General features: G+C 60.2%; 3 protein-coding genes across 9 annotated transcripts; all 3 read left to right on the forward strand.

Moving 5' to 3' along the window:
* The first annotated feature begins 2155 nt into the window (after window positions 1-2155).
* TCN2 (transcobalamin 2) lies at window positions 2156-5795 on the forward strand. 7 transcript variants are annotated; one of them, XM_075110022.1, is made up of 10 exons: window positions 2156-2452; window positions 3179-3365; window positions 3468-3548; window positions 3649-3791; window positions 3899-4060; window positions 4142-4317; window positions 4789-4963; window positions 5073-5265; window positions 5459-5580; window positions 5678-5795. In XM_075110022.1, the coding sequence occupies exons 1-10, from the start codon at window positions 2398-2400 to the stop codon at window positions 5737-5739; spliced, it is 1356 nt and encodes a 451-aa protein (XP_074966123.1). In that variant the 5' UTR covers window positions 2156-2397; the 3' UTR covers window positions 5740-5795. The 7 variants fall into 7 exon arrangements, with proteins under 7 accessions (XP_074966123.1, XP_074966124.1, XP_074966120.1 ...); XM_075110019.1 differs by having other exon boundaries at window positions 2212-2452; window positions 3468-3554; window positions 5377-5580; XM_075110020.1 differs by having other exon boundaries at window positions 2214-2452; window positions 5377-5580.
* Window positions 5796-6760: 965 nt separating this feature from the next.
* On the forward strand, window positions 6761-11324 carry SLC35E4 (solute carrier family 35 member E4). Its single transcript, XM_075110034.1, has 2 exons — window positions 6761-7507; window positions 9081-11324. Exons 1-2 carry the CDS (start codon window positions 6895-6897, stop codon window positions 9506-9508), a joined length of 1041 nt encoding a protein of 346 aa, XP_074966135.1. The 5' UTR covers window positions 6761-6894; the 3' UTR covers window positions 9509-11324.
* A 4410-nt stretch (window positions 11325-15734) lies between these two features.
* C15H5orf52 (chromosome 15 C5orf52 homolog) lies at window positions 15735-19411 on the forward strand. Its single transcript, XM_075110370.1, has 3 exons — window positions 15735-16177; window positions 16840-16948; window positions 19026-19411. Exons 1-3 carry the CDS (start codon window positions 15999-16001, stop codon window positions 19281-19283), a joined length of 546 nt encoding a protein of 181 aa, XP_074966471.1. The 5' UTR covers window positions 15735-15998; the 3' UTR covers window positions 19284-19411.
* Window positions 19412-19655: the final 244 nt, after the last annotated feature.

The following is a 19655-nucleotide window of genomic DNA, read 5'->3' on the forward strand; positions in this document are numbered from 1 at the left end:
CAGCCCGCGCGGCCTAGTAGGAGGGGTGGTGTGGGGGTCCTGCGGCGCGGGGCACGCTGGGGTACTGGGGGGCGGCGCGGGGCGTGCCGGGATGTAGCGGGGTATGGCAGGAGGCCCCGGGGGGCGGGGGTCCCGGGGGGCGGGGGTCCCGGGGGGCTCTGCACTGGGGAGACTGGGATGTGGTGGGTGCGCGGGCGGTGGGGGCAGGGATCCTGGGGGGAGCACAGGGATGCCTCCCGGTAGGGCAGGTATGGCGATATCCCAAAGGAAATAGAATTGTGTTCTAAGCACTAGCATGAGCTTTGCAAACCAGAATGTGGCGGCCAGAGAAGGGAGCTGAGAGACAGGGAATCGTTTGTTTTAGAACAATATCCTTGGGAAGAGCTGGGAGACTGATGGAAGGGAACATCCCGCCTCAGAAGATGCAGAGAGCTGGGTGATGAAGCGTATAGTCAAGGAGAACAGCTAATTGGGGTGTTGATAAGACCTAAAACTAAGTGTCCTTTAGCTGAACTACCCTCACTATAACACTAAAATCACGGCTGTGGGCCAGAAACCCCCCCTCAAATAAGCCCCTTGGTCTCTGAGCATGCATGGTGAATGGAAAGGGAGCTGTGCCTCTCAGTTGAAATGAGAAAGAAACTACCCACTTACTAGCTGAGGGGTGTGAATATTAGCTGTGACTGACACATTTAACTGTATAAATACCTAGTAGTTTCTTGGTGCGGTGTGCTAGCTTTGTGGAGTTGCCACCCAGCACCGATCTTCACTCAAAAATGAGTTGAATAAAACACCTCTGCTCTGTATGGAGTTTGGCGATTTGCACCCCGGGCAAATGAACCCGCTTTTAGGGATAACAAAGGTGCGGCTGGAGCTGAACTTGGCACAAGGGATGCAGGGAATAACAAGGAGGGCTTCTACAGGTGTGTCAGCCAGAAAGGGAAGGTTAAAGAAAGCATGCCCCCCCGATGAACAAGAATGGTGACCTATTATCAACAGACAAGGAAAAGAAGATGAAAAGTACTCGACAACTTTTTTTGCCTCAGCCTTCCCTGGCACCCTCTCTCCTCACCCCTCCCGAGCGGATGGACTGATCCCCTTCCTCCCCGGCATTTCCTCCGTTCCAGAGGCAGCCGGATCCCCTCTGCCCACCTGGCAAGCGGTGGGGGCACAAAGCGTCTCCCGCAGGGTGACACCCCACCCCACCCCACCCCCCAGAGATGTGTCTCCCACTGCGGTGCTGGCATTAGCAAGCCCTCGCCAGCATTATGGGTGTGCATCCCTGAGCTGGGGTGAGCAAGGTGTCTCTGGGAGGTTTTGTGGCTGTTAGTTTCCAGCCTGACCCCATGGGTGGGATGTGAGTTTGCCTGTCACCACGCAGGGCTGCAGGTAACGTGAACTTGGACCTGACCCATGGTGGGTCGCTGGAGCTCCTGGTGGGACTTGGACCCCCTGCAGGGTTGTAGCTGGCAGGGTGAGGTGTGCTGCCCTTCCTGGGTGCTTCGACCACCCCACCATGCCTCTGGGTGCTGATGAGTGCCACACACCCTCCTGCATCCCCCGTCCGTACCCAGAGCCACTGCCCTGGCAGTGGGAGGGCATGGGTCACCTCCCAGCCCAGCAGCACCGGTGGGACACCTGTGGGCACGCCCTGGCCGAGCTGTGCCTGGTGAGGGTCCCTGCCATGTCCTGGGGGGTTGGTGGAGGTCAGGAGCCCCATCTTCAGCCCCGGCCAGGTGCAGGGGCTTTGTGGGGAGCAGGAGGGAGTCCCCATGGCCCGTCACACCCCTCCAAGCCTGGGTGTCCCCCAGCAGTTGAAGACCTGAGCCCCAACAGCACCCTGGGGCCCCCTCCCCTCAGCTGTGGGGATTTACCTTTTGGGGTTCGGTACCCCTATACCCACCCCTCATCTGCTGAGGTGGGCTAATTAATCCTCACCTTCCTTTTCAATAAAAGTCCAATTCCAGGCGAGCAGCGGAGTTATTGCTTTCAAAGTCTGTGGGGATGGAGGGTGCAGGATTTTTGGGATTTTCATTCCCTTTGATTTTTGGGGCTAACTTTCCTAATTTTGCCCTGAACACTGGCAGTTTGGGTCGTGCTGCCCTGACCGTGGTGCGGAGGGCAGGAAGACCTTGGTGCTTGTGGGGTTTGTGCCAGGTCAGGGAGCTGGGAGGGAAGAGCAGCCTTGAGCGCTTTATCTCTGTCCTGGCGGGGGATGGCTGCACTTCCCTTTGCTTCGCCTCCAAACAAAGTCCTTTCCTGTTTCTGCTGACTTGGCCTTGGTGTGCGGAAACAGCCTCTTGCGACACCTTCCCGTCCCCGGCCGGGCTCTGCCTGCCTTTGCGGGGCTGCCAGCTGTGCTGTGCTGTGCCACAGCACCCACCGCCCTGCTCCGGCATGTGGCTGCTCCTCGTCCTGCTGCAGGCTGCAGTCCTGCCTGCCCAGCCCTGCGGTGAGTACAGCAGCTGGCTGCTGCCTGCAGCCCCCCGGACCCCCACCTCCTGCCTGGGGACCCTGCTGGAGCTGGCGGTCTTGCCCGTTGCGGGGCAGTGCCTGGAGCATGTCCCTGAGCTGGCTGCGGCGCTGGAGGGGTCCCCGAGGAGCAGGGCTGGGGGCGACATGCACCGTCCCGTGCTCCAACCCTGTGCCCCGGCCCCGGGGAGGATCTTGGCCTCCTGAAACCTCCCCGGTGATGAGTTTTCAAGGGCTGAGCTCTCCCCAGTGCCTGCCAGGGCTAAGCCTTATTCCTGTGCCCCCTTCCCCTGCCCAAAGCCCAGAGCCAACCTGCCCCAAGCCTGTGCCTGCAGCCCCTCCACCGCACAGGTCCCGCAGGGCCCCTGGGGACAGGAGTGCCTCCCCAGCTCCCTGCCAGCCCCATGGACACGGTGCGGCCATGCCCTGGCTTTGGGCTCTTCATGCTCCTGTCTTGTATCACATCCCTTATTTTGTTTCTTCCAACTATTTTGGGGGGAGACTTGGGGTTTGGGGACTTGAGGGAGGGAAGTGGAGTGCATGGGGTGCATGACAGGGATGGGGTGCTGGGTCTCCGTTGCCAGTGCAGCTCCATGCAACCAGTGCTGGAGGCTGCAGGTGCTGTGGGCCAGTGTGTGGAGTGTGCTTGGCTACCTCCTGCCTCCCCTCACCCTCTGCTCCCTCTCCCTGGGGCCGTGGCGAGTAGAAGCCCCGGGGGAGGCGGCGGCCGTGCGAGCACTGAGCGCCCGGCTGCTGGGGCTGGCGGCAGACCCAGCACGGGACCCCGACCCTAGTGTCTACCTGGCCCTTCGTCTGGCTGGCAACCATCACCTGCCTGTGGAGGAGCGATACCTGGCACGGCTGCGGGATGTCTTCCAGCACCACTATGGCCGGTAGGTCCTGAGGGGGATGACGGGTGCCCCCCACGTGCCTCTGGGGGATGTCCCTCGTCCCCCACACTTCCCCGGCAGCCCGCTGATGCTGAGTCCCCACAGGAGCCTGCAGACAGCCGGCCGGCACCATGCTGCACCCCATGGCCACCCCCAGCGGGACGCTGTGGCCACCAAGCACAGCACGTATGTGTGTGTGTCCCATAGGGACGGTCCCCTTCACCAGCGGGGTGACAGCCCCCCGGTGCGGTGTGGGGACTCAGGCTGCTGATGCGGCGGCTTGCAGGAGCGCCAAGGGAGAGTGGCCGGAGACGGGGCGGCTGGCGCTGTATCTGCTGGGACTGCGGGCCTCTTGTCCCCTGCTGGAGCCTGGTCCCCAACGCTCACTGGTGACGTGGTTGAAATACTACCTGGAGCTGGACTGGGCAGGTGAGAGCATCCCCACGGGGTGACCATGGCGAGCACCCACCCATCTGCTGGCATGTCCAGCTGTGGGGCCACTGGCTCTCCCTGGTGACATGACACCTCATCCCCAGGCTCCCGGCGGCATGGCCACCCCCTCACCAGTTATTACCAGTACAGCCTGGGTGTGCTGGCGCTGTGTGTCCACCACAAGCGGGTGCGGGAGGAGGTGATCCACCGGCTCCTGGCGGCCGAGCACCACGGCAGGTTTGGGCATGCTGGCGGCAGCGCCATGGGTAAGAGTCCCCGGGGACAGGTGGGGTGGTGGCACCCCAGGGCGGGTGTGCAGCAGCTGGGGTGACACCATGTCCCTGCAGACACGGAGGCAGTGGCAGCGCTGGCCTTCACCTGCCTGGAGCGGGAGCGGCTGGTACGGGCTGGGCTGGCGGTGGAGCTGCAGGCAGCCACGCGCAGGGTGAGGAGCAGGGTGGTCGAGGCGCAGGGCCAGGATGGCTTCTTTGGCAATGTCTACAGCACCCCGTGGGCCATGCAGGTGGGTGTCATGTGTGGGGGCCTCCAGGGTGGGGGGTGGGTGCAGGCACAGGTGGGAGCGGGGGTGCAGGAGTGGCTGCAGGCAAGGACGGAGTTTTGGCACACAGGTGGGAGTGGGTGAGTGGATGCAGGACTGGGTGCACACGCAGGTGTGGGCACAGATGCGGGTGAAGGGGCAGCAGTGAGTGCAGGCCGGGGTGCTGGTACACATTGGGTGCAAGCACGAGCACGGGTGCAGGCGTGGGTGCAGGTGCAGGCACGGGTGTGAGCACAGGCGCAGGTGCAGGCGTAAGCAGGGGTGCGGGCGCAGGCGCAGGCACAGGTGCAGGCATGGCTGCCTGGGCAGAGGCAGCTGCCGTGGGGCAGGGGGTGGGTAAGCAGGCCACTCTCAGCAGAAGTGCGGTGCCCAGGGACCTAACCTGTCTCCCACTTTGGGCTGCTGCCCTGCCACCTTCCTCTCTCCCACTCCCAGGTCTTCATCGCCACCAACACATGCCGGACGCAGCCGGCATATGACCGGGCCATGTCTGCACTGCTGGAGAACCTGGACGCCTTCACCACCTCCGCAACCATGGCCCAGGTGCTGCCAGTGCTGCATGGCCGCTCTTACCTGGACATCCCCTCCATGCACTGCCAGGAGGAACCTGGTAGGAGCCAGGGCAGCGTGGGGAGACAGGGGAAGCTGGGATGGGGCTGGCGCAGATGCCGCTGCGGTGGCAGCTTGGTGTCCATCAGCGCCACAGTGGCTTCTCGCAGACACGCTGATGCCCATCGGCCCTGAGCTGCCAAATGAGATGCCCGGGAACAAGACGGTGCAGCTGGTGGTGGAGTGCCCTGAGCCGCAGTGTCCCCAGCACCGGGTCTACGACCAGATGGTGCCTGTGCCCGCGGCCGCCTCCCTCCTGCATGTGCTCAGGGCGGCCGCTGCGCAGGGACCCCACAACTTCACGTATGTGGCCCTGCATGCTGGGTTGGGGGGGACCCTCTGGGGTCCCTGGGTGTGACACCCAGGGTGGCCACGTGTCCTGCACCCATGCTGTGGGCTCATCCTGGTCCCCAGGGCCCAGCTCCCTTGGCAGCAGACCTGCTCCACTACCGGCAGCGCCGGGGCTGGACCCTCACCCCCCTCTCCCACCTGCCAGGTTTGGCACCCAGGACACCCCCCAGGGCCCCTTTCTGAGCAGCGTGCTGGGGCTGGAGGCCCTGCAGCGGAAGCGGAGCTACTGGCAGCTCCTCACTGCCCCCAGCACCAGCCTGCAGGAGGGTGAGTGATGGGTGGGGGTCCTGGGGGATGTGGCGGGGGTCCTGGGCAGCCCCCATGGATGCTCTCCCACTGGGGGCTGCCGTCCCTCTCTCTGCAGGTGTTGCCGATTACAGACCTCGTGACGGGGAGACCCTCATCCTGCGCCTAAGCAAGTGGTAGAGGGCGGGGGAGTCGATGGCAATGAAATGCCTGCCTTGGGTGCAGGACCTGCTGGCTCTCTGCCTCCTGCTTTCCCTTATGCCCTGTGTGCCAGCACCCCAAATCCAGACGGGGAGGAGGAGAGGACATGCACGATGGGCTCCCATCCCCCAGAGCTCTTCCAGTCCTGGTCCCTTTCAGGGATTGGGCAGGCAGCTGCTGGGAGCAGCTGGTTTTGGGGTGCCTAAAGCAGCCAGTTTTGGGGAGTCTGAGCCAGTGCTGCTCCTCCCAGCAAGCTGCTAGCCGGGGCCGTCCTCCTCTGTAAACTCTCTGACCCTCCCCATTAAGCCCCCACCCACCACAAGGGCTTGGGGACCTTGGTGGCCCCAGTGCCACACGCACCCTGAGGGGGACCCCCTGGCTGTGTCCCAAACCTGCCTGATCCCCCTCCTGGGATTTAATCTTACCCCAGAAAACACCCAGGGGCAGCTGGCAGTGAATGGAGCCAGGGGTGGCAGTGCCCGGGGCGGGGGTGCTGCTGTGGTTTGGGGTCAGGATGCCAGTACCAGGGTGGGTGATGCTCCCAGGCGGGCGGTGGGGAGCGATGGTGCCTGCACCACCGCCCAGTGTGAGTCAGCCGGGGGCTCTGACGCAGTCCCACCGCCGCCGTCACCATGGAGGCCTCCCGTGCTCCGGCTACTGCCGGCCCAGCTGCTCCGGTGGGGATTAACGGCTGCCGGTTCCCAGCAGGCACCGCTGCGCCAGGCGGCATCCCTGGGTGTGCCCCCCTGCACGCACACCCAGATACCCCTGCACCCCCAGACAGCCCCGCAACCCCGGACCCCCGCACCCAGGCGGCCGTGACGCGGCGGCGGCCCCGCGGGGAGGAGCCTCTCTCCCTCCGCTCCCCGCCATCACCAAACTTTCCGCTTGCTCCCGGCCGCTGGCGCTGCCTCCCTCGCACATGGCACCGGTGCCCAGGGGTTGAGCCCTGCCACCATCCCTCCAAGAGCGGGTGACGCCACAACCACCGCCAGCAGGAGCCGGGGACCTGCTACCACCACCACCGCCGCCGCCGTCACCGCCACCGACTGCCGGGGCTGGTGGCTTTCGGTACAGTGCGGGAGGACGGGGCAGAGCGGAGAGTGGCAGCGGGGGGGACCCGAGCCGGTGCCCATGTGCCTGCGGTCCCGGCGGGGCGATGAAGCAGTGATGACAGCTGGCGAGGGGACCCTCCGGCCCTGGAAACCTGACCCGGGGCAGGCAGAGGGGGGTCGGCCGCCGCCGGGGCTGTCGCTGCCCCTGACCCTCACCGTCCTGGCCTGGCTGGGCACCGGCACTACCATGGCCGGCCTCAACAAATGGATCTTTGCCACCCACGGCTTCCGCTACCCGCTGCTGCTCTCGTCCCTGCACATGCTGTCAGGGGTGGCCGTGGGGTACCTGCTGGGCTGGGCACGGGGACCGTCACCTCCAGCCCCCCGGCCCCGTGTCAGGATCTACCTGCTCAGCCTCACCTTCTGCACCAGCGTGGCATTGGGCAACCTGGGCTTGAGCTATGTGCAGCTGGACGTGGCGCAGGCAGTGGCCACCACCACCCCCCTGGTCACCCTGCTGCTGTCGGGGCTGCTGGGGGGCCGGCGGCACCACCCGCTGCAGTACGCCGCCATGGGGCCTGTCTGTGCTGGGGCTGCCTGCAGCGTCGCCGGCGGGCTCCGCTTCCACCAGCCCGGCTGTGGCTTCCTCCTGGCCGCCACCATCCTCCGCGCCCTCAAGTCCATACAGCAGAGTAAGTGCCACCTGCCTATTCCTGTCCTGCACGCCCGCCCTCCCTCCCCTGCATGGCCCCTGGGGTGCAGGGGTGCTGGTGTCACCCCAGTGCCACCTGGTGCTGGTGCCACCCGCTGCCCATTCTGGCACTGGTGCCACTCCATTGCCACCCTGACCCTTGTAGCCCTCCGGCCCCCAGTGCCACCCCAGCTCCAGCTCCAACCCCATGCCATCCCAGCCCCAGTGCCACCTGTATCCCCTTTGGCCCTGGTGCCACCCCAGTGCCCCTTTTGACCCAGGGTCACCCCAATTCCAAGGCCACCCCATTGCCACCCTGACCCTGGTATCACTCACTGCCCACGCTGGATCTGGTGTCACATCAGCACCATCCCAGCCTCAGCGCCACCCCCTGCCCCCCCGTCCCTGATGCCACCCCAGTGTCACGCCAGTGCCACCTCTTGCTCACCCTGTCCCTAGTGCCACCCTAATGTCACCCCAGCCCCAGTGCCACCTCTCGCCCACCCTGTCACTGGTGCCACCCCAGTGCCACCCCTGCCCACCCGGCTGCCCCCCCTTGGGCCTGTTCTGTGGTTCTGGCCCTGAGGTGACCCTGGCTTGTTGGTGACAAGCAAGCACGTTGGTGTCCCTGCAGTGGCCCCCGGGCACTGCTGGCTCCCAGTGACACTGCCCCATGTCCTGGGGCCATGAGCGGGTGGCAGTGCCTTAGCCTGGCACAGGGACACCCAGGCTGCCCCATCGCCCTGAGCTCCCCCCTCCAATGCTGCGGGTGGCCGGGTCCCCTGCGAGTCCCCATGCCAAGCGGCATCGTCCCCACGCTGGGCCCCACTTCCCCAGGGACTCCAGCAGCCGTGGTGCCACCTGGGCCGCGATGGCCTTGGAGAGGCGCCGGTCGGGTTGTTTTCGGCCGGGAAGGGAGTGTTCCCTCTGGAGCCGGTGACTCGGGCGGGCACTGCGGGGGACGGGCTCTGGCGTGGGGCTGAGCCCTGTGTCATCCCCAAGGTCCCCAGCAGCACTGCCCAGGTCTGTACCACAGGTGCTGTGGCCACCCAAGGGATGCCAACGCCCAGCACCCACGATGGTACCCTCGTCACCCGTGGGACACAGAGAGTGGCCCCAGGGAGGCTGGGAGCTGCTCCCGTCCCCGCCGGGGACGTGGCACGTGTCCCCCCCGTGCACGCCCGTGCGTGGCAGCCGGCCTGCTGTGCCTGCTGTCCCCGGATGACTGGGGGGACACGGGGACACAGAGGGGACAGGCCACATGCCCAGAAATGTTGCTGCTGGCTGCAAAATCAGCCAGAAAAAGAGGATGGTGGGGTGGGGTGGGTGGAAGCTATGTTTGGTCCAAAATGGGGTGGGGAATCTGACCTGCAGCTCTCTGGCCCCCAAAACCAGGGCACCCCCCCCAAATCCAGGCACCCCCAACCCCAAGGAAGGGGACCCTCCCCTATTTCATCCTTCCCGGTGACATTTGGGACTTCTTAACCGCTTGGGCACTGGATGGGGGCTCGTGTTGGTGGGTGCCCCTGTGGGTGCTGGGTGTCCTGCTGACTGTCCCCAACCACCCTCCCCAGGTCTGCTGCTGCAGGAGGACCGGCTGGACGCCCTCTCCCTGCTCTGCCTGACCTCCCTGCCCAGTTTCTGCCTGCTCTTTGGGGCGGCCGTGGCGCTGGAGGTGGGTCCCTCCTGGGAGGGTGTCCTGCGCTACGATGGCACCCTCTGGGCCTGCGTCCTACTCAGCTGCCTGGGCTCCGTCCTCTACAACCTGGCCACCTTCTGCGTCCTCTCCCTTACCTCCGCCCTCACCGTCCACGTCCTGGGCAATGTCACTGTGGTGGGCAACCTGCTGTTCTCCCGCCTCCTCTTCGGCAGCCACCTGAGCGGGCTCAGCTACCTGGGCATCGGGCTGATGCTGGCCGGGATGTTCATGTACCACCAGCCGGACCTCATTGCGGCATGCTGGGCGGCACGGCCGCGGTGGGGCCCCCCCAGGCGGGAGTAGGGTCCCAGCGGGGGATGGGGGTGGATGGGAAGCCAGGGGCGAGAGCACAGCTCTGCAGGTGCATGGTAGGGCTGGTGTGCATGGTACTGCACACACGGGTGTGCTGGTGCACACAAATCTGTGTGTACGTGTGCAGGTTTGGACAGCTGTGCTAAGGCACACGGCACTGTGCACATGGATGTTCTAGTGTGCACAAGCTCTTGGTGCACACGTGTGCTGCGTGCACAGCTCTGCGCACGTGTGTGCTGCTGTGCATGGCACTGTGTGCACGCGTGTCGGCACGCACAGCTCTGAGTGCATGTGTCTACTGATGTGCGTGGCGCTGCTCATGTGTGTGCTGGTGTGCACAGCTCTGCGTGCACGTTTGCGTTGATGTGCACAGGCTGCGCGTGTGCAAGTGGGTCTGTGTGCACGGCTCTGCATGCGGGGACATCTAGGTGTGCACGGGCTCTGCAAGCGTGAGTGGGTCTCTGCGTGTGGCTATATGTGCGTGGGGGTGCATGTGTGTTGGTGTGTGAAGGCTCTGCGCTTGCAAGCAGGTCTCATGCATGTGGGCACATGAGCCTTGGTGTAGACTTTGTACGTATGAGCACGTCTGTGTGCACGGCGCTACGTGCATGCGGGCATGCACGTACTGGTGTGCACAGGGTCTGTGTGTGCACATGCGTTGCTGTTTGTGCAGAGCCTTGTGTGCAGGTGTGCACACAACTATGCGTGTGCGCAGGCGCTGTGCATGTGAGTGGGCCCCTGCACGCAGCCCCGTGCACAGGAGCATGTGTGGGTTGGTGTGCACAGGCTCTGGGTGTGCAAGCAGATCTCATGCACGTGGGCACGGTGTGCTGCTGTGCACAGGGACTGTGTGCACAAGTATGTCTGTGCAGAGCCTCATGTGCAGGTGTGCGCATGCGTGGTCATGTGCCCAGCCTCTGCACGCACATGTGTGCTCATGTGCACGGATTCAGTGCGTGCAAATGCACCTCTGCATGTGCACAGCTCTGTATGCACTGTGCGCGTGTGTGCAGGCTGACATGTACCGGTGTGCACACAGGCCCTGTGTGGGTAAGCAGGTACCTGCGTGCACTTGCAGCTGCGTGCACTGGCTCTGCACGCATGTCCCTGTGTGCAGACGCAGGCTGGGCACGCTCAGGGATGTGGCTGCAGATACACAACTCTACGCATCCGATTGCTGTTCCACCTTGGGAAACACAGAGCAGCGTGTGTGTGCGTGTGTGCGCACATGTGTGCGTGCGTGTGTGTGTGTGTGTGTGTGTCACTACTGAGCTCTGCTGGCTGGAGTAAACCAGGGCTGTGTGCATGCACGGTTCTCGTGGCCAAACAAGATGCCCAGGGATGGGGCAGGTCAGCATCCCCTCTGCTGTCCCCAGCCCCACCATGTCGTGCTGATCCCACGGTGCTGCCAGTGTGCTGCCATCATCATCATCGTCCCCAACGTGCCCTCCTGGCCACCTCGGCGTGCTGTGGCTGGAGCAGGCAAGCGCAGGCCGTCCCCAGGGCTCCCTTGCAGAGACGGCAAGAGCCCAGCAAAGGGGATGGGGATGGCTCAGACCCACTGCCATCGCCCCAGGACAGTGCCAGGCTGTGGCACGGCACACGCTCACCTTGGCAAAGGGATGTCCCAGCAGTTGTGCGTCCTGGCACTGACGCCGGCACACATGTGCAGGCAAGACCCAACAGGCACACCGACACCGCCGAACGTGGTGGATGCTGCCACGCTCACCGTCTCCACACCAGGGCTGAAGGACCCAGATCTGATTGCGCTTGTCCCGAAATAAACTTCTATTTTTGTCATACTCTGCCCTTGGCTCCTGGGGTATCTCCCGCCCGAAGTGCATGCTGGCATTGTGGCAGGAAGGGAGGAACCACGCCGTGTAGGGATGGGGAACAGAGGCACTGAAATGCCTCGGGATATCCCAGCTCCCAGGGGAAGCTGGGACCGCCATGCCCACTGCAGCCAGCGTCTCCATGCCCCGGTGGAGGGAAAGCCGTGGTTTAGCAGCCCCAGGGCTGGCACTGGGACCCTCGCCCAGGACATGTGAGGGACGCGGTGACAGGGAGAGGAGTCACCGGCCGCACGTGTCCAGAGAAGAGCCAGTCCTGCTGGGAGCTGGCACTGGCTGCCCACAGGACAGCCTCACCTTGCCCCAGGGCAGCGTGACGCTGGGGAGCATCCCGTCCCCGGCACCACCCGTCTGGTCCCTCTCCAGCCCTGTGACTCATGTCACCCCACAAGCACAACCCGATCCCCCTGGAAACTCCCTGCTCGTTCCCACCCTCTTTCCCAAACAGCAATTTTTTTCTACTCATCAGGGCAGCGAGTTTTGAGGCCACTTCCAGAAGTATCCCGGGAATGACTCTTTCCCCAGCGTGTGGCGAAGGAAGGGTAGCTCGCCAGGTCGCTGCGGTGTGCAGGTGTGCCTGCTGCCGGTGTGCCTGCTGCTGGTGCCACCTTTGCTGGGTGCCCTAGGGCCACGGCTGGAGCAGTGCCCGGCCCGCAAAGGACGCGAAGAGCCCTGAGTTATTGGCAAACAGCCCCTGCTCTGGCCAAGAGTGCGGCAGCCGCAAGCCTATTTGCTTTCTGGGCTCATGTTTCAGAGGCTTTTCCATAACGGGGAGGGTTGAAAGTAGTTTTGGTTTTCTGGTTCCTTTCAAAAGGCAAGTCCCAGTGCGGCCCCAGGGATAGGGCTAGAGGAAACTCCCCTCCACGGCATTCCCGGGACTTCCCACCTGCGCTGTCCCCTGCCAGGGGACAGGAGGAGTGCGCCCTGCAAACCAGCCCGCCTGTGGCTTCACTGGGTGGAGGAGCCCTTTCCTGGGGAACGCCCGCCTGTCCCGGCCCCCTGACTCATTTCCTGGCACTGGGTCTACCTGGATCCTGCCTGCATCTGTGGCTTTGCCTTGTCCACCCTGGTTTCAGTGCTTTGCGGTGCTGTCCCTGTGCCCTGCTGCTCTGGGGAGTGCGGCCAGCTGCTGCTGGGTGTCCCTGCGCAGGCTGGTGGCTGGACATGGGCTGGGCACGGGGGTCCCGTGAGCAGCATCTGTGCTGGGGTTGGGGGCTTTGGTGCTGCCCATGAAGGGCCTGATGGAGGCGGGCGGGCTGGCCTGGCGTGGGGGCCCTCGTTCTGGGTATTTCAGGCCATGATCTCAGCCCGGTGGCATCCCTCTGCTCAGGCCATCCCTCTGCTCTGGCTGTGGGAAGGATTGGGTTTCCCACGGGCGCAGCGGCAGCTGCCCACGGGCCAGGTCTGGCACTGCTCTGGCTAAGCTGGACATGGGTAAGGCATCCCAGCGCCCACCGCTCTGCAGGTGGGGGAGCAGACTGGGACACCTCCACTCCGAGACAGACACCTTTCGGAGAAGCCTTTGTGGCACGGGGCAGGACAAGCCCCATCAGGAGCAGGGAAGGATGGAGACAGCCCTTGCATGGGTACTAGTGTCCCCACGCCTTGGCCTCCTGGCAGGCAGCAGCGTCCCAGTCCCTGCTGGGGTCTGGTTCCCCTCGCCGGCCCCAGATCCCTGGGCCTATTTTTGGCATGGCGAGGGCACCGAGGTGGATTATCGCCCTGGTCTAAGGGCCACAAATCTGCTCCTGAAGACCCTGCAGCTCTTTGCCCCTAAATGTGGGGGCCTTTCCTTGCCCATGTATTTCTCCACAGCCCCTGCCAAGCATCCTCTGGGTTTTCATCTCTTTTTAAATAACACCCAACCGCAGGCAGGCTGGGGTACCCCCATGCTGGGGCTCATTAACCTCTGAGATGCCACTGCCCAGGGTTAACCCCGGGCATGTAGCAGGCAGCCATCACACACTGCCTGATCTTCTCACACGGGCACTGCTGTTGGGTTTCTGTGCTCCCTATCCTGAAATGCACGGAGGGGACGGGAGATGCGAGGAGGGGTGACAGCTCTGAAGCCAGTGAGTGGCAGCAGCAAGGACAGGTGGCACCAACACTTGCTTGGTCCCACCGTGCTGGAGGTGCTGGCTGGCAAGGAGCTCCAGGTGAAGTAAGAAAGTCTGAGGTGGGAAAAATAAATGTGTGTTCAGTGGGATAGCATTGTTATGAGATCTGGCCGGATAGTTTCTTCTGGATCTGCTGTTAAACTGCTGCTGAAATCTTCTGAGGCAGCGATGGAGTGTGCTGGGGACTGAGCTGTGAGCTGCTGCCCTTGGTGGAGGAGCAGTGTATCTCCATGCAGGGGAGAGGAGGTCCAGGATGGCTTTACTGCATGCCAGCTGGGTGCCTGGGAGTACACGGTGAAAATTTTCTGCGTTTCAGGACAAAGGATTAACTGCTGCCCTTGGGGGTGTTGGGAGGCTTACTGCATTGGCACAGAGGGACACAGGATCTGCAGCTGGGAGGCAGCAAGGACAAACGCTTGCTAAGCTGGGGAGCCTAAGCCAGTAAGTGATATCCTTCCCTCAAATGCTGGGCTTAGTCTTAAACCTACCATATCACAGTCCTCAGTGTCATGGACCATCCTGGCTCTGGAGCTGAAATTATGGCAAAGCCTTCTTTAAGGTAGACATTAAAAAACATGCATTCTCCCTGGCAGGACAGCCTGGCCCAAGGACAGACAACATGAGGAGTGCAATGTCCAGTGGTGGCGAGCAACAGCTGAGGGTGCTGGAAGCAGCCCAAGCCCCGTTGGAGGCCAGGAGATGGACAGGATGACCCTTCAGACTCCCTTCCAGCACCATGTTCTCTGCTTTGCCACTCAAAAAACCCTTCCATAATTTGCTCTTAACCATTTTGGGGTAGGCTGGCTTTACTGCTGACGTTATTGCTCTCTCTATGGCACGGGCTCACTGCTCTGCTCTGAGAAGGCTGCCGACTGCCTGTATCTGAGTTTCTAAAAGATGAAATCACACGAGCTTAAAGACGTTTAAAAAGTAATATGCTTTGGTTTTATAATATAACCACATCCTAAAGTAGGGGTCTAAGATACAAACAGTGGTTAAAATAGTGTGCTAATTACTGTATGCGTAACATGAGACCACTATGTATAAAAACTTAAGTGATCCACAGGCTGTTGTGAAACACAGATGGTGCCTTAGTGGCACCCTAAGCCAGAACAAGAGCTTAGTTCAGTGGGTTTGGGTGTCAGGTGCGGGTGTCTCATCTGGGTTCTGATGGCTGTGAAAAAAGAGGTGTTCAGAAAAGAGCTGGCAGCATCACCACTCCCATTCCTCCCACTTCTCTTGAGAGTTGTATTCAAACTGAGATGCTCACCCTTGATGCTACACTGCAGCCATGCCCGTGCTTGGCTGTGTACCCTGCCGAGCTGGTTCTGGATTCCCACCCAACTTCCCAGCTTGGCCCTGGGCCTGCCTTATCCCCACGGACTTGCCAGGCATTCAGAACTGCCACTTCAACGAGCCTCCAGCCACCTCCAGACATGCAAGGCCCTGGTCTCTCCTCCCTTGGACAGCAGGTGCCTGTGCCTTGGACCCAACCAGTGGTGCCCTCCACAGCCGGCATACAAGAGCCAGACATCTGCAGGACCTGCTAGGTCTTGCAGCACCATTGTTCTCCATAGGAAAAGCCCGGTGTTCAGTTGCAAAGCTGGAGTAGAGAGGGGTGGGGATGACTCTACAGTCACCAACAGCACCCTTGCCTACTCAGAGATCCAGTCCGAGAAGCACCCAAGACCCTAGGTGGTCACACAGCACACAGGGCTCCTCCAAAAGGTTTTTCATGTCTCCAGTGCTCTCCGTGATACCCATGCACCCAACCAGCTCATCCGTCCCTTTCCTTTAATGTTTCTGTTTTCCAAGAGGAACTTCTTGCATGTCCATGAGGAGTCGGGTCTTTGCTCTGCAGGACATCCTTGGGTGTCTCCCAAACAGGGATGCTGGAGTCCATGCTCTTCCTGCCCTCTCTGGAATGCAGCAGATGACTGGACTTAAGGTTGCTGCCTCAAAACCCAAAGTCATATCCCAGTTAGGAAAAACAAACGTTGGTAACACTCCAAATATCCTGACTCACAGCTAGTTTCTGTCCTGTATTATAAGCACAGTTTATGCTGGAATAAAACAACACTCTCTAAATACGTGATGGTTTCAGAGTTACTATCAGAACTCCGATACAAATGTCGTGTGAAAACTAACTGCATAGCTTAAACTGTGTTGGTTTTATTTATAGTAAACCCCACTACTTGCTGTTATATCACTAATCCCCCATACTTTCCATGGCAGAGACTTCATGCTTCAACCCCCTTAGATGAGAAGAGTTTATTTTCAATGCTCTGGGGTGGATCTGGAAGAACTGCCGTTGGCTTTCCTGTAGTCTCTTGCCAAGCGGTCACAACAGCTTGTCAGTACTTAGAGCAGCAGCATTACTCTTACTTCATTTTCATAAGCATTGGGTATCATCCCTGATGAAGAGCTGATCATTCAGAGCCTGTTGATGCTGAAAAGTTTGTACTCGTCGTGGATGAGCTGGTGCCAGAAGCCGTTGTTGAGTCACATGATGGGATGGCAAGACTCAACCCAGGCACGGGCACTCACCAAGGATGTGGAGCAGTGCTTCAGAAGATAGGCCAAGCAGATGGTGGGGACCGGCTCACCGTGGCAGCACAGTGCAGCAGCATCCGGCCCCTGTGTGTCCCCATGCTGTGGATCTTAGCTGCTATGGAGCCAAAGCAGCTGGAGATGTGAGTGGTCAGGGGCGTCCATCACAGGGTACTTGGTGTTGGGACAGAGGGTGTTCACCGCCTCCAGGGAGACATTGTTGATGGTGCTGAAGTGGTGGGTGAAGAGCAGGAGGTGGCTGTTGGTGGCCACTGTGTAGGCAGAAGTAGAGGTTGGAGGTGATCTGGGGTGCTGGGGCAGGGTCGGGAGGGTTCCCAGAGCCGCTGCCATTGGGGTGCGCTGGTTGTGCCTAGAAATACATGTAGAAATATACCCAGCCCTGTCCCCCGCTGGGCCCTTCTGCCTGGGAGCCCCAGGGGGTCAGGGAGCAGTGTTGGGGCCGGGCCGGGCCCCCCATGGCAACCGGTGCTATGTGCCCATGGTGGGTGGCAACGGGGCCATGGAGGAGCAGGACAGTGTGCAGCCTCGCCTCACCTTCTTCCCACCGCCCCAGAGCCGGCAACTCAGCGGGCCCCGGTGCAGGGTTGGGGGCCTTAACACCGGCTGGGGCTTTGGGACCCTCACACTGGGCTGTGGGACCCTCTCATAACGTCCTGGAGCTGTGGGACCCCCTCAAACTGTCCTAGGGCTGGGAGACCCCCTCAAACTGTCCTGGGGCTGTGGGAACAACTTGGCACCCCCCTGCAGCCCGCTCTGTGTGACACGAAGCCCCCTCTCACCCCAGCACCTCTGCAGACTTGGACCTCGACCTGGACAGCCATTTGCCCAACAGCCCCCCATCCAACTCGGCCAGCCGCGCCAGCCGCCATGACCTGCTGCTCCTGGAGAAGAAGGTGATGGCCTCCATCCCCCTCATCCCTCCAGGCCAGGCCCTGACGGTGTATTCCCCCAGGACAGGGTTTTGCCTCCCTACAGCCCAAGGGGTGGTTTGTTCTGTATTTGGCTGCCAGTGGACGTGTCTTGGAAAAGTAGAGGGAGAGCCTCCTCTTCTGAAGAGGCTGGCAGTGAGAGTCATGGGTGACACGAGGCTGGAGGAATGTCATGCGCAGACACTCGGGAGTCAGTTCTTTAGAGTCCTTAAACCACCACTTAAGTCCTCAGCCCTTAGGTCTTGAGCCTGCTGGGTCAGGGCGTGGGTGCCAAGGCTCTCTTCAGGGGAGTGAGAAGCAAACGGTTGGTGGGAGGAAGATATCAGTTCTTGGGCCACCTTGGACGTGAATGGTTGCACCTCCGTCCTCACCTCAGGACATAGTTGCCGTATCTGCAAGTTAACTGTGTTTTGGAATGATAAGCTACAGGCATGGGCTTAACCTGGATTTAGATGTTGTTTCTACAATATTTAGGAAGACCAAGGGTAAATTATTAGAAACAGGTGAAGCGCTGATGTGTGACCCCCCAGCAGTGGGGACTAGGCAAAGGTTTTGCAACATGTAGCGGCCCAATCCCCCCTTTAGTGCTTCTCACTTTGAGTAGAGCAGTAACAGGTTTATTAGCAATACCAGGTGAGATAGTCTCTCCTGCTGGAATGTGCAGGATGCTAGGTTGAGTCTATAAACTCAGAATTAGGATTTAGGGTGTCATTAGACATACCTGGACCTTCACACACTGAGTATTTCCCTTCAGCTCACCTCTCTGCTCCTGGGCAGCCAGACATTCTGTTCTTAGTACCCAGCCAGCACCACCTGAATCCTCTCCCCACACCTTACAGCATATATCCCGAGGAGCTTAGCCATATCACTTTTGTCAGAAACTCCAAGCATCACCATTTCAGCAGTTTTTCACTTTAAATCAAGTTTTGTAACAAGAGGCTGCAAAGTCCACCCTCTTGACTGTTTCTGGCAGAACTGCAGGGCCCTGCCGGGCTCTGCTCTGCGTGTGAGTGAGCCTGCAAAGGCAATAAACTGTGCAGCCCTGTGTCACGAATTAGTGAGAACAGGGGAAAAAGCTTACCTGGCTTCACCTCTCAGGTGAGGTTTGCTCAAATAAGAGAGTCTAATACAGAAACTAATGGCTGATAGTTTCAATTCCCAGTGTCTCTTGCTAAAATCTGTACTTGAGACGTGACCTAGTGATGCTGACAGGTCCTGACTGAAGGTTTCTTTCTGCTGTCATGGGGATGACAGCCTTGCGTGGCAGAGCTGAGGCATCTTTTCCTCGGTTTGTGTTCCCTAATGCCTTAACTCAGTGGAATGATGGTAACCTCTAGGCAGCTGTGTGCTAAGGAGATCCTCCTGGCCTGCAAGCGTTTAGGATGCACAAGTTTCAAGACCTTGGGGCAGTGCAGCTGCTGTGAATGGATTAGCTCTAGGCGACAACCAAGCCCCAAGCTGTGCTGTGATGCCTGTGTTGGTCCTGCAGTGTGCCCTGAGTTTGTGCCATGCACATGGACAGGTTTCTGTTCACAGTCAGGAGACCCAGGGGAGTGCAAACCCCTTGCGGCTGGAGAGACTGCATGCCTGCAAGCACGGAAGCCCATGCTACACCTGTGGTATGCAGGTGACATGAAGATCATTAGCTTGGCCAGTAAATTCGTGTCAAGGGCCCACTCAAACCAGATGACCACATTGTCATTGGTTGGTTTTATAATGCAGGCTTTTTGCTATCAGTGTGATGGATTGGAACTGAGATGCAAGAAAGCAAGAGAGTGTGATTACTGCCTTCCAGACCTGCTTTTTACAGTGGCATAAAATTAATTACAGTCAAGGAGGCAGGATGATTTGAGTAAACTTTTTCAGAGCGATGTTTAGAGCGATACTTAGAAATTTTGGAGCTTCTTTGCTTGGAGGTCACCTTGACCGTAATGAAGGATGTGTCAGGATGTCTCTCTTCCCAAAGACAAGCATCACTTTGGAATTCCTTATTTTGTAGTTAGGATAGTGGCTATAAGGTCTTATGTTTGCTTTTGTAAAGGTAAAACACTTTGAAGAGGCCAAAAAGAAGACTGAACGTTTCCACGAACATTTAAAGCAGCAGTTTTTGAAAGAACAGGAGAGAAAGATGGCACGGTGGAAGAAGGCATCTGAAAGGTTTGAAAAATCACTGGAAGTGTTCAGTCGCAGAAGTGGGAAGTCATCTGTCCCTTCGGCCGATCGTTTGTCTGCGAGTGAAGTGACGTCCTTGGAACAGGCAGCTGCTACCGACGGAGAAGAGACCAAGAGACATGTCTAGAGAGCTCCTCCTGCAGGCTATGCCAGGGCTCCCACCCACGTCTTGCCAACCTACTCGAATTTTCAGTTTGTCCTTTTAGTAAGAGAACACTTGGTCATGTTGCAGCAATAAACCAGGACGATCCCTCCTCTCTCTTGTACTGCTGCCCATTTACCTTTTAAATCGATGGGGCTGCTGTGGTTATAGGGCCATGGGCTGGGGACAATTCAGGGAGCAGTGTGGCAGCCGCAAGGGTAAAACACCTCTTCAAAGGACTGGATTCCTTTGAGGGAAAAAGGGATACAGTTTTTTCTTGGCTTGTGCCAAGGAGAGTCCAAACAACACGTTTCACAGCTAGTTGGATTTCCAGAAATGTTATCAGAGGTTCAGGGA

Source organism: Phalacrocorax aristotelis, chromosome 15 (assembly GCF_949628215.1).
Source record: "Phalacrocorax aristotelis chromosome 15, bGulAri2.1, whole genome shotgun sequence".
NCBI classification, from domain to species: domain Eukaryota; kingdom Metazoa; phylum Chordata; class Aves; order Suliformes; family Phalacrocoracidae; genus Phalacrocorax; species Phalacrocorax aristotelis.

What these genes read in the sequence shown, in the direction of transcription:
- C15H5orf52 (XM_075110370.1), top strand. Translation starts at nt 15,999, where the DNA reads ATGGCAAGACTCAACCCAGGCACGGGCACTCACCAAGGATGTGGAGCA. An exon ending in GAGCCAAAGCAGCTGGAGAT is followed by an intron (nt 16,178 to 16,839) that starts GTGAGTGGTCAG and finishes CTCTCACCCCAG; the next exon opens with CACCTCTGCAGACTTGGACC. An exon ending in TGCTGCTCCTGGAGAAGAAG is followed by an intron (nt 16,949 to 19,025) that starts GTGATGGCCTCC and finishes GCTTTTGTAAAG; the next exon opens with GTAAAACACTTTGAAGAGGC.
- TCN2 (XM_075110019.1), top strand. Translation starts at nt 2,398, where the DNA reads ATGTGGCTGCTCCTCGTCCTGCTGCAGGCTGCAGTCCTGCCTGCCCAG. An exon ending in TGCTGGCGGCAGCGCCATGG is followed by an intron (nt 4,061 to 4,141) that starts GTAAGAGTCCCC and finishes ATGTCCCTGCAG; the next exon opens with ACACGGAGGCAGTGGCAGCG. An exon ending in GCACCCCGTGGGCCATGCAG is followed by an intron (nt 4,318 to 4,788) that starts GTGGGTGTCATG and finishes TCCCACTCCCAG; the next exon opens with GTCTTCATCGCCACCAACAC.
- SLC35E4 (XM_075110034.1), top strand. Translation starts at nt 6,895, where the DNA reads ATGTGCCTGCGGTCCCGGCGGGGCGATGAAGCAGTGATGACAGCTGGC. An exon ending in CCTCAAGTCCATACAGCAGA is followed by an intron (nt 7,508 to 9,080) that starts GTAAGTGCCACC and finishes CACCCTCCCCAG; the next exon opens with GTCTGCTGCTGCAGGAGGAC.